The sequence below is a fragment of the Patagioenas fasciata genome, chromosome 1 (assembly GCF_037038585.1).
Source record: "Patagioenas fasciata isolate bPatFas1 chromosome 1, bPatFas1.hap1, whole genome shotgun sequence".
In the NCBI taxonomy this organism is placed as follows: domain Eukaryota; kingdom Metazoa; phylum Chordata; class Aves; order Columbiformes; family Columbidae; genus Patagioenas; species Patagioenas fasciata.
The window spans coordinates 151,952,591-151,964,969 of record NC_092520.1 but is presented as its reverse complement, the minus strand read 5'-3'; the positions used below and the strand labels follow the sequence as shown (position 1 = coordinate 151,964,969).

Here is a 12,379-nt window from a genome sequence, read left to right as displayed (position 1 = left end):
GTGCCCAGCCATCAGCAGTGGAATTTCTTTCATTGGGAAACAGGCAAGAGGAAGAGACTGATCCCATCCATGGTCTCCTTCACCTTCAGGACACCACACCAGAGCACCTCAGCCACAGCTGGTGGGTTTCCCAGTTTCTAATAGTATGCAGAGGTGAGGCGGACCCTCTATCAGGGCTCACAGTTTGCAGCCTTCCACAGTTTCTGCAGCTACCTCATGAAGACAACAGCATAACCACCTTCATCATCTTCTCTTGCAATGTCACAAATGTGAGCAATGAACAAATACTGCTAGAATCAAGCTGGATCTTCAAGTAATTTTTTAAATAAGGAAAATTTCCTCCTACCTAAAATAATTGCTCAGTCCTTTTCACTGGGTGCAGCAATTAAAATAAAGTTCCTGAATTCCTGACCAGAATGAAATAAGAATATCCCATAGCTGGCCAAGAACAAAGCCTGGCCATGAGTGACCTTCACATTCAGCACTGAAGACCAAAATCCATTATCTCATCACTGAGAGCTCAGTTACAGTTTCTCTCTTCCTCTTTACGTCTCTGAAAAATGCCTGACATGCTTGGTGCCAGCACTTGTTAACAATAATTCCGATTTTATGTTCATTGATGAATTTTTGGACATAAATGTGCCATTTGATTTACTAGCCAGAAGCTACAAAGACCTGTTAACTGCACAGGTTATTTTACAATACATTCACTCATTTTGTCTTTCAAAAACTAAGAATATACAGCATAATAGTCCCTGATGTTTTGTAAAACAATATATTCATTTTGAGGCATATTCTCTGGTATGACATACCTATAGCAACTGCAAAGATGGTTTTAGTTCTGATTTTAAAGCTCTGGAAAAAGCTGAAAATTAGAAATATTTAATTCCTTCAGCTACAGAATCAGTGGTCTCATACTGCTGTCTTGGAAACAGAAATACCATCTGGGTAGCAAATTAACTTTAATTAACTTTCAGTGCATCAGCTTTTATTACCAGCTATGTGTTTGCTGATATTTGCGGTACCAGCAGGTTATCAGCAGCATATCCCTCACCCCAGGAAGGCTGAATTGATTTACATCACGAGGTCGTCTTCCTGTAAACTCACATCTCCAAAGAAACACTTTTCATGTCCATCACACTGGTCTACATGCCACAGAATATGGGGTGCCAGAAGCATTCTGAATGTTTTGCCTCATCCCATGGCAAATATGCAGCAGCACCTGGATTTCACACCCCATTTGCCTCTCATCTTTCAATGACTTGGATCTTAGAATCTCAAATTAACATTTAGTAAGCACAGATAGTGTTCTTTCTTAATCTTCCCAGATTACACAGATTACTTAGTCCCTTCCTCCAATGAGCTTTCCAATACACATTTAAACTGTACTTTTTTTTTTCCACTCTCTCCTCATAAGAAAATGTCTATGAATGGCCACTGAGTACTCTGGGACCATTTACCGTGCTTGTACCAACAAACAAAGGGCTCAAAGGTACAAATGTAAGTAAACAACGTTTTAAATTGATGGGGATTTAGCTCCTTCAGAAATCTCATCTGTGTTAAAAGAGTTTTGATGTAACGGGTTCAGAAGGACTTTTCACTCTAGTACACTTTTAGATACACTTAAATCTAGGGTCAAGAGATTGTCTTTTTCCTACTTGAAAGAAAAACAAAGCAATTTCACAAGTCAGGGTAGAATGCATGTATGTTTCAAGTAACCTTGCGATTGTTTCACAGGGTTTTTTCCACTTAGTTGAAACAGGGTCTGAAGAAAGATCTGATTTTTCAGCAGGGAGGCCTACAGGTCACCTTTTATGCAAGGGTGATTAAAAAAAAAAAAAAAAAGTGAAAAAAACAACAACCAAAAAAAAAGCCTGATATGCATGTGGTCAGCATCCAGTACCTTCCCCAAAGTCAGGACAACTCTGGAGGCACTTACTGCTCACGCAGAGACATGAGGGTGTAATCTGACGTGAACTGATACCAAGATAGGCCTCCATTTGATTCAGACCCTATCACCTCACTTCAGGAGAAAACGTATTTTTTCGCAATGTAACAGCTGGAGGAAAAAAAGAATTCACCATGAGATTATTTTTAGGCGAAGACTATATTGAAATAAACCTCTGTTTTTCTGCTCTTCTAGATAAACGATCTTCTGAATAATAAACAGAAAGCACAGTACTTTGTGAAACTCCATGTAATTGCTGGTCAGTTGAATACCAGTACCTTGAATAATACTGATGTGATATATACTTTGACCGGCAAGTCAGGAGAGCTATCAAAGGGAGAAAAGGTAAGTGGCTCTCTAACTTCCCTCAGCAAGAATATTACTCTCTGTTCACAAAACAAGGAGTATGAAAGGCCTTTCTGCAGCAAGATGTCAGGTTGCAGGTAGCTGCTGGATTATGAAAAACCACAGCTGTGTCTGTGAACTACAAGAAGTTCAAGTGAAACTTGAAATCTCATCAGCAAAAGTTCCCACTAAAATCAGTGAAAATAAAAATAACCTTTAGAGATGTATCACTGCGGAGCGGCACAGCAGGCTAACACAGACCACTCTAAAAATGTTCGCTAAAATTAAGCCATCCTAGATCTGCAGGCACCACCAGCACAGCTGGGGGAACATTAAGAAAGCCTGGGTGAAGTGAGAGGGGGCACAGGAAGGGAAAAGCCGAGAGTTTATGTGGGAAACTTGTGACTGCTCCTCACAGAGAGGAAGCCTCAGTTGCACTGCAGATCCCATCTCCCACCGAGATTCAGCCCAGGCATCCTCTGAATGATGCAGCACGTAGAATTCTTCAACATAAATAAAACGCATGTGGCAAATTGTCATGAAAAATATGGAGTAAAGTTTGTCACTAGCCCAGCTTATTTGATGTCAGAAGACATCAGGATGGTCTGATCCCACAGTTTAAAATAATTGTTCTATACAGCTGATATACTAGATCTTATAATCTAGAATTATTGCTCTTGGTTCATTTAATGTCTGTTGATGACTTGAGCCTACGTGAAGGCTGAAATCAAGTCCTTCTCGTGTTTTTTAGTAGATCAGTGGCATCTGAGAAAAGAGATCTATTTTACATCTTTGATGAATAGGTGCTCCATTTGTAACAGGAAAATATCATTGCTGTCTGAGGCCTGTTAGTTTCCTGCAGGCTTCAGTACAGTGCAGAATCAGCAATATTTTGTTGTTTTAAATATACATATAATATAAGGAAATGGCTTGTAGTCCCTCAAGATTACAGGACTTGACCCTTTCACTACAATCACATTTTAAATCATTTCCTGAGAGGCTTTTATTGCTGGCACTCACCAGAGCCCTTTTAGGTACACTGCTTTCCTCACAGGGTCTGTCCCTGCTTCTCTTTTGAACTTTGCTGCCCTGGAGCAAAATAACATGGTCCTGATCCAAAGTCAAAGGAATTTTTTTCCATTTCCTTGACAGGCATGGGAAGCAACCTTTAGCCTTCTCAGATTTAAATGGCCCAGGTGCTGGCAATGGAAGTGGGTGTTGGACTTTACTCAGTATGCATACTCACTCTGTTGTAATTCCATAATAAAGAGCTCACTATCCATTGCCTGGATGCTTTCAGGATAATCAATTAAGAATCAGAATCCAAGGAGGAAGGAGGAAAGGAAAACTTTTACAAGGAAATATTATCGCTTCCAATGGGATTTTGCACATTATTGACAAAGCCATGGACAATTTGGAACCAACATTTGAAAGCAACAAAGAGGTATGCCATAAGCTCTATATGTACACAATATCTGATTTTGTTTTAAAATATTTTCACATTAATTGAATGCAAAAGAGGATGACTGACAGCAGCTACACAAACTCTACTGAGGCACTGTGCATCAACTCAGAGAAGCAAAATTCAGTGATGTAGTTTACATGGCCCACAGACATTTGCTCTTCTGCCAAGCATCTCTATGGAGAATTTAGTTGTACTCACTGCATTTAAGTTGCTCCTTGGGAAACTGGTGATCAAGATCAGTACATTTCACTGAATTCCAGAACAACATACTAAAAGGGGAGAAGTCCGAACAAATAATAGGCAAAACTTGCTTTGAAACCAGCAATACCCCTTCCAATAGGCTAAAATATTTTGGGGTGCTTTTGGGTTTTTGGTCCCCTGCTTTGCATACTTCCTTGAGATTTCACTTCTTACATGGCATTTTTGCAAATATTTTATCTCTCTGCCCCTTCTCATTGGGAATACAGAGAACACTTCCCCCACACCTACACTGTTTGTGTGTTCTCTGACTACACAAGATCTCAGGATGATGACAAACTAACTATAAGCCAGTAATGGCACCAGGATAAGAGTGCTACCATCTCAGCCATTTCCAGACACTACAGCCACACAAACAAATAAGGAAATCCAAATGTATTAAGATCTGTAATAACTGAGACTCATGCAGTAATTCAAAAACTGTCTTACAAGAATCATTATTCATTCTATGTTCCCAACTAAAATAAATCTTACTTTCATCTTATTTCAGGAAACCATAATGTCAGTACTTGAAGATAATGGAAGATACAGCCAATTTACATCTTTGATAGTGGTAAAGATCCAGAAAAGCAATTCAATAGTGCTATTTTCAGATGTTCTTCAATATTAATAAGTAATTACACTTTTTTTTTTTTTTTAAACAAAACAGAAAACTGGCCTGGGAATGGATTTACAGCAGGACAATAGGCCTTACACAGTCTTTGTTCCAAGTAACGAGGCTTTGAGTAATATGAAAGCTGAGGCTCTGGATTACCTGCTTTCTGCAGAGGTATAGTCTTGCCACAACACAAATCCTTCTTAGATGGTAAATATATTTGTAGCTATACAGCAGATGCATACATACATTGTCCAATATTCATCCAAGGTAAGCTCAAGGTTTAAACTATCTCAAAAAATTAAAGCTCAAGATGAGACCTAGAGAAGATTTGGAGGTCTGCCATTGTATGTAATGTAATGTAATGTAATGACGAACCCTGACACCAGACCCCTACTCCGCTACTCTTGCCTGGAGAGCCACATGGCAAAGCCTCCAACCCTATCCTGGAAGGTGTCACGCTTGGCGGGAACAGCCAAAGGGAGCAGATGCCACAAGGGCCCTGTTACGTGGGAGACACTGCTGGTAGGGTCCCAGGAGATAGATACTGGCATTCTGTCCCCTGCACACCTCCTGTCTCTCCCAACACACACAGAAGTTGTGAAAGGCTCATGCTGAAATAAAAGTTTATACATGGGTGAGAGCATGGAGTAACAGGACACATGCCATGAGCTGAGCATCACCACTGAGCCAGAGCTTTCTGGTGTACCATCTGGTGATGCCATTCTCATTCCCCTCTCCTCTCACAGGTCAGGTAGGTTTGTGTGACTCATTTTGGGCTAAAAAGGCCTCTTCTTCGGCAGGGTTCGTGGAAGTTGCTGGAGCTGGTCCGATACCACATTGTCTCCAATACTGAGGTAAGTGCAGCTGTTTTACTGACCTGATGTGTAAGAGCATTTTCAAACCCTTTGCTGCTCTGAAATCAGAGGTTTTTCAAGAACAACCTCCACTCAGTGCTGCAAAGCAAGGCTGCAAGGGACAGCTATGTCTCTGCTTTAACTAAGGGTAGTCACATAGAGGTCACTGACAGAGAACACAAACCTTTCACCACAGCGTCACTGATCAAAATAAAACCCTGCTGGAGGCATGTTATAGTGCTTGGAATCATGGTAAATATAACACTACTGTGCTACATGCAAGTAGCTATTTCCATTTAAAAATACACCTTTTGGTGATGGGGACTTAGCTCAAGTGGGAAAAAAAAAAAAACATATATGTATATACAGTCATTCTGAACCTAAGACCTGCTACCTTAGCCTGCTCTGTGGAGCAAGAAGCAGTACCAGAGGGTACAGTTATCTTGGCAGGGATGCAGGAAGGAGTAGCAGGGCAAGTACTTGTTGCTATCAAAATCAAGATCTCTCTGAGCTTATTCTGCTAAGTCTTCTGTTTATCAGAGAGAGGTGGTTTTGTCATCCTCTAAGTAAGCCCCCAGTTTTTCCCTCCTTTTTTCTGCTGGAAAAAAAGAGCAGAACCCAGCAACGCCCCCAGCAACTGAGGCTAGAGGAGACTGAAGTTCATCCCCACCCCAGCCCCTGCTTCAGGGCAGGAAGGATGTGCTCATATCCTTAAAGAAAGGACCCACTTACAGTGTTCAAGGCAGGGGTCACTTCCAGCACAGAGCACAATCACAGGGAGGAGAAGCATGAGATCCTCATGTCCCTCCATGGGATATCAGCAGCATCATTTCCACAGTGGTGTAAGGATGCAAACAGGGCTGTTTTTAGGGACAGCTGATAACTTTACTTAGACTGCTTGCTATAATTAGGAGAAAAATTAGTATTCTTTTGGGCAACAAGCTCTTCACATGCAGCAGCCAGCAAGCTCAGTCAAAATTTAATCACGCTAACTTCATTACATAAGCAAGTTAGTCAATACAAGGCTGCTCATGTACCTAGAGAAAAGGTGATAGGGTCATTCGCTCACCCTAAAGAGAAAGATGGTGTCTCTTGTGAAATCCACCTGGATTTGAAAAGAATAATGATGCTACGTTCCTCTAAATCAATTTATATTTATTTCAGCTAGAGGTTGCCAGCCTCGTGTCAATAGATCACATCAGAAGCATGGCGAACCAGTTCATTTACTTTAATAGGACCAGCACCGTAAGTTAAAGTCAGCTTTCACCTGTGAACAGCTCTCTCTGATCTCTGCAATGGTTTGCATGCAGGGGGAATACAAAAAAAAAAAAAGGAGGAGCGGTGACATTAGCAGAGGAATTTCTTGCTATAATGAGGTAGAAATTTTCAACTTGCTATTCCACCTGTTGTCAAAATTAGTACTCCAAAGGACACAGAACAAGTGACTGGTATATAAGGACAGCCTGCAGTTTCCTTTTATGTATGATTAGCTTCAGGCCGGGAACGATTCTCATTAATGCTCTGCCTAGTTTAAAAAAAGAAAATATATATATATATATATATATATTTAAAATGTTTTAAATAATTATGTTACACATTTTGATTATTTTAAACACTTTTAGTGCACACATAGATCTTCTTCTGTTATCTTTAATATTGTAGTTTCTGATCCTTCTGAACCTAGTGAACACATTTTTAAAGCTGGTAATTTGTCAGTACTTTTGCAAAACTAAACTTATCTGTTATATTAACTACCTTCCATTCTTAGCATATTTTAGCCAAATATGAACATTCTGGAGAATTCTTGTAAAGACAGAGCAGTTGCATGATTAAATGCAGAAAGAATACTACTTTTTTTTCCCTCTCCTGTGAATTTTCTTAGAGCTCAGATTCTCTCTCTTTTTCCCCACTTTGTCAGAGAGAGGTCGAAAGCATGCTTATGCCCACTGAAATCAGTGCCTGAAGTCATCAGTAGTCTTCTCATTTTGGCCAGTCTTTTAGTCACTAGTTCCACAGGCTAACAGTGCAGATTGAGAGGAAAACTTTAGATACCTCTGTTGTAGAGCAATACTCAAAAAAATGTGCAACATATGCATACTTCTTGCATAAAACAAGTGTAATAAAAAATACATGGCAAATTAAAAAATGTGACTAATTCTTGAAATTATCAGAAATTGAGAAGCTATGAAAAATATATTATTAATAATAGTTTATTGTTTCATAGGGACAAGTCTTGGTGAGTGGAGAAGAAATGGAAGAAACAGATATTGTTGCAAAAAATGGTCGCATTTATACTCTTGCAGGAGTCCTTATCCCACCCACAATTGTTCCAATTCTACCACATCGGTGTGATGAGACAAGAAGTCAAGTTGCCACGGTAAGAGAATCACAACAAACAAATACCTCTTTGTTGCTCCACATAATGCACTCCAGCTTCCTCTTTACTGCTTTGTCTGATATTGCCCATAAAAAGGGAGGTACTTCTGGAAATTAATGTATCAATGGCATACAGCCACCTGGCTAGCAGTACTGAACAAATATAAACAATCTGTAAATAGGGAACTCATATAAGCACATCCTATACCTCTTTAACTCATCTAGTTCTTACAGTAGCCCTTTAAAATATGCTGTCTCTCTGGTCAAACTTTTTCTTCCAGTTCCTGAATCCCATCTGTGCAGACAAGTACATGGCAAGTAGTGTCAGGTTCCCAGTAAAAATATTTTGGATCAGTATTTTAATTTCTACTAAATATACAGGGAAAGGAGCCATCAAGTTAAAATATAAACATAATAATTAATTTTATATTAAGATATTAGAAATATGTTATTTTCAGAAGCCACAATTTCCCCTAGCCCCGCTTTCTTCACGTTTTCTTCAAATAAGGAATTACAAAAAGATTCCATATTTCACAGGGTGGATTTTGACATATGTTGTTCAGTTTGGTAACAGAGTACAGGCCTTTACACTCTGTAACATCCAGATGCTATTTCTGGTAAAAAGACCAAGTATCACAACGAGCTTTTAGTTTGCAACAAGAGTGGCTCCAGTGAGCTATTAATGGACCATGTTCAAACAGGTATCTGGGCCAGTAACGGTTCCAGTACAATAATGCAAAATGCTTACTATCTTAACTTAAAACAGTCCAGAACCACAGACTTGAAAGAGTTTCTCAACAGAGCTGGGCAACATCAAAATTCAAAGAAGAAAACACAAGAGCTGGCAGTAAAGAACTGTTACCTCTGGCAGTAACTACAAAGTGCTGTATGTGCAATATAATCATAAACCAGACAGAGCACTGAGCTGCAATCTCCGATACAAAAAACTTTCAATACCTTACAAATTCAAATTACACTCCAGTAACTTGAATTCCCTACTAGGAACCTACCTACAATCTATGTCTGACATAAATCAATCCTAAAGCAACACTACGAAAAATTCTTTAAAGACCCAAAAAAAAATAGCATCTGTCACAAAAATTATTCCCCAAACTGAAGTCAGGAACTTTTGTCAGATTTAAAAGCTTCATGCATAGTTTAAAGTATAGTTAAATATCCAAGGCTTTAGGCAGAGGACTACTACCAAGGAGAATAGCAGAGGGAGCTGTGGCTTTGGTGTTCTTAGCTACCATTGTGCATGTTCTTCACTGTCAGAAAACAAGAGCAATGCCACCTTGTAAATACTGGCTGCGGTACCTATGAAAAGTGACAGACCTTGTAGGAACAGGCAGTTGTACATGCCTATGCGAACTACACATCCCTAAAGAGGAAAACATTATGCTAATACATACACATCCATGTAACCATACCTGTATGCTGGTAATAACCTCAGGACTCAGTGTGTTGCTCCACCTCCTCCCAGAGGTCACCACTCCCACAGGAGACTTGGCAGAAAGGAATATATGTCTCTGCTTCAGACACTTCACTGCAAAGACATTATCTTAATTTACAGCTGAAACTGGCAGATTGGACCTTGCATGGAAATGCAGACACATTTCCCTGTCCCCCTCTGACAGAGGGGAGAGGCAGGACTCACATAGGAAAATGAAGGAGCAGGTACACATGAATGGCTGAGGTCACCCCACATGGAGAAAGGGAGCAAACAGGTGACACCAAGTGGTGCTGAGCAGCAGGGAGAGCAATGTCAACAGTGGGAAACACTCTCCACAACAATCAGCCAGATTGTTAAATTCTAAAGGATCAAAGAGTCCCTCACAGGGATTTTCAGAGATGCAAAGAGCTTAAGTCAACTTCAGCCATGACTACAGAGCTTACCAAACATCTTTTATAATGCCTAAATGTATTTGCCAAAATACATCTGACCCATAGACCTTCAAAAAATAGTAGTGACATTGGTACCTCAACTCTTTGATGCCTAAATGCTTTTGTAAGTCTGGTCCTTTACTCCTTTAAGTGCTGTAAAACGTAAATCCAAACCAGTACCTGATTCTTTCCCTGCAGGTCCAGTGATAAATCTGGGGAGAAAATATCACAAATCAGGTTCATGGTCACTTGTCCATTGATCATGAAACACAATGAAGTAAAGCATCAGATGCCAGCTCTAGGATTTATTCTAACTTGGTTGAAATGGAAGACATTAGCAGTCACAAGCAACACAGCTCTGACAGACTCCATATCCACACAATGAAAGGCTCAACCTCTCTGAAGTTATGGCATACTGAGCCTGTCAAGAACCCACCTTTAAAACCGCCACTTGAGTTTATATCTCCTCAGTGCTGTAATTGCCAGTCTCTGTCACCACCACATGGTGATAAATTAGTTAGTGGGGAAAAGCAACCAAAAGGTAAAGACATAAAAATACTGATATGCTGCTGGATCATAGTGGAGTACAGGATCTGCAACATGGAAGCAAAGAATATTTTTCTCTTCACTGACTATACACAAGACAAATTTCTCTTCACATTGTCTATAGAACAAACTCAACTAATTTGTGGTCTTCCTAGGAAGAAATAAATTCTCATAGAAGTTAAATGTGCGGACAGGTCTAGACTCTGAGACAATTTTAGTTAATATATTATACGAGGTTGAGCAAATGATGCCAATGCTTTAGTCCCCACGTTTGTCCTCTCTTTAGGAAGCTTCCAGTTCTTTAAAAGAAGGGAGTGGGGCAAGGACAAATAAAGATAAAAAGGGGAAGTTGGAAATGAACAACCACTCAGCAAACATCAGAGCCAGGAGATATAGCCCTGGTGCTGCACTTTGGTCCTATATCCATGCTGTAATAGTTAAAAGTCATAGAACAGATATCCTTAAAATGTACAGGGTATATCATCCAGAAGTGTGCATCTCAGCAGCTGGTATAATGCCTTTCAAATTACTATCTTTATTGTTTCCATCTAGGGTGTCTGTACAAGTTGTTTATCACACGCATTGGCTCCCTGCCCACAGGATTCAAAGCCCATCGTAAGTGACATTTCCTGACAGATTCCCCAGTTGTACAAAATTCATAGAGGGAAGGGGGTCCTCATATGTTGATTACTGCTCTCCCAATATAATGAGCAAAGGAACCAGATATTAATACAGGAGACTGTAAAAAAATACAAATATAGATGGTACTTTGGTTTCTTTTCAGCAATAATTGAAGCATCAGGTAATTTCAGCATTATTTTGTTTTCTGTTGCAAGATCCCTTGTAGACTTCATAGAAGCTCTGACTCTTTTCTCCAGTAAATTAAGATCCATTTCAGATAGGCTTTGGCAGAAGAAAGAGGTGAGGAATGACAATTACTATGATTATGCTTTGAGAGTTAGTAAACAAAAAAATGGAGGGATACATTTAAAATAGACCTCACATCTGTCAAAAAATTTCCTTGTGATTAAGCATCCTCCCAGAAGCAGCTGTCTGCAGAAGCAGCTTCAGAAAAGACTGAAAATCTTCCATCTGCTTTGCATCTAAGAGATGCAAATCTGGCTGCTTGTTTTTCCCCATATAGAACTCAAATCCCGCTACCACAGGAATTTTATTCCCCATGTTATAAAATTACACTGGTAGTTAGTCCTATATGCTATATTCAGTCATAAGCTATCTGCCATTATTTGTTAATAATGAAAAGAAAGTTCATATTATGAAAAAATACATAATTTAATAATTTTTAAATGCAACACTATAGCAAGGTGATTTCTGTTCTCCAGTCAAATTACGTTGCAATATTAAGACAGTATCACAGAACTATACATTGCTTAGAAATACTAATGCTTCCATTTTGTGCACATTCTAGCCTTTCTCAAAACGGAGATGCATTATTGAAGGCTCAACCTTTACAAAAACTGGCTGTACTAGATCCTGCAATATAACAATAAAGGTACAGAGTTGTGGGTCCTTAAAGTGAAACATACATAAAAGTTTTCCAAAGTGTTGTCTTTTGTATTGTGAACTTCCCTTTTGAAGCTGAGAGACATTTGGAGATGTCCAGGTAGCTTCCATACTTTTCTACAGGGGGTTGAGAGGAGCTACTGTAAATCTTAGTGCAAAATTCCAGGTAAATTTTTGCCAGTATCCATTCTACTACCCAAAATAACTCCCCTCCATGGTGCAATGCTCACACCAGCACATCTAGTGAGGTATTTTTAGCTGCCATGCATTGTTGACAACAACCATCTCATACTCTGTAACCTGGGAGTTTTCACATAAGACTCCAAAACGAAATGCTATTATTGCCCCATAGAACTTCACCCGCAAAGAACAGGACAGGTTGGTCCCCCCTTGTCCCAGGACTTTAGGCTTTACACAATACTGTGTAACAATGAATGGGAAATGCTCCCAAGAACTGCGCTCCGCTTGCTCTGCTTGGCAAGCCTATTCCTCACAGAAGTCATTAGCCCGTGAGAAGTACTTAGACTTTTCTGACTCCTGTGGCTCCTAAGTAGGCTTCTGCACTTCATGATCACCATTAA

At 39.7% G+C, this 12,379-nt stretch overlaps 1 protein-coding gene across 7 annotated transcripts in view; it reads left to right on the top strand.

Annotated features, from left to right (window-relative positions):
* The window catches only part of STAB2 (stabilin 2), an 85,892-nt gene that overhangs the window by 22,151 nt on the left and 51,362 nt on the right, over positions 1 to 12,379 (top strand). For 4 of the 7 annotated variants that reach the window (XM_065840613.2, XM_071818009.1, XM_065840631.2 and 1 more), the window contains exons 11-20: positions 1,418 to 1,500; positions 2,144 to 2,293; positions 3,594 to 3,737; positions 4,507 to 4,569; positions 4,666 to 4,785; positions 5,415 to 5,468; positions 6,633 to 6,713; positions 7,693 to 7,845; positions 10,827 to 10,889; positions 11,704 to 11,787. In XM_065840613.2, the coding sequence (XP_065696685.2) occupies positions 1,418 to 1,500; positions 2,144 to 2,293; positions 3,594 to 3,737; positions 4,507 to 4,569; positions 4,666 to 4,785; positions 5,415 to 5,468; positions 6,633 to 6,713; positions 7,693 to 7,845; positions 10,827 to 10,889; positions 11,704 to 11,787 (995 nt within the window). The remainder of the gene's footprint in view (positions 1 to 1,417; positions 1,501 to 2,143; positions 2,294 to 3,593; positions 3,738 to 4,506; positions 4,570 to 4,665; positions 4,786 to 5,414; positions 5,469 to 6,632; positions 6,714 to 7,692; positions 7,846 to 10,826; positions 10,890 to 11,703; positions 11,788 to 12,379) is intronic. The other 3 variants (XM_071818024.1, XM_065840622.2, XM_071818008.1) reach the window with 2 other exon arrangements.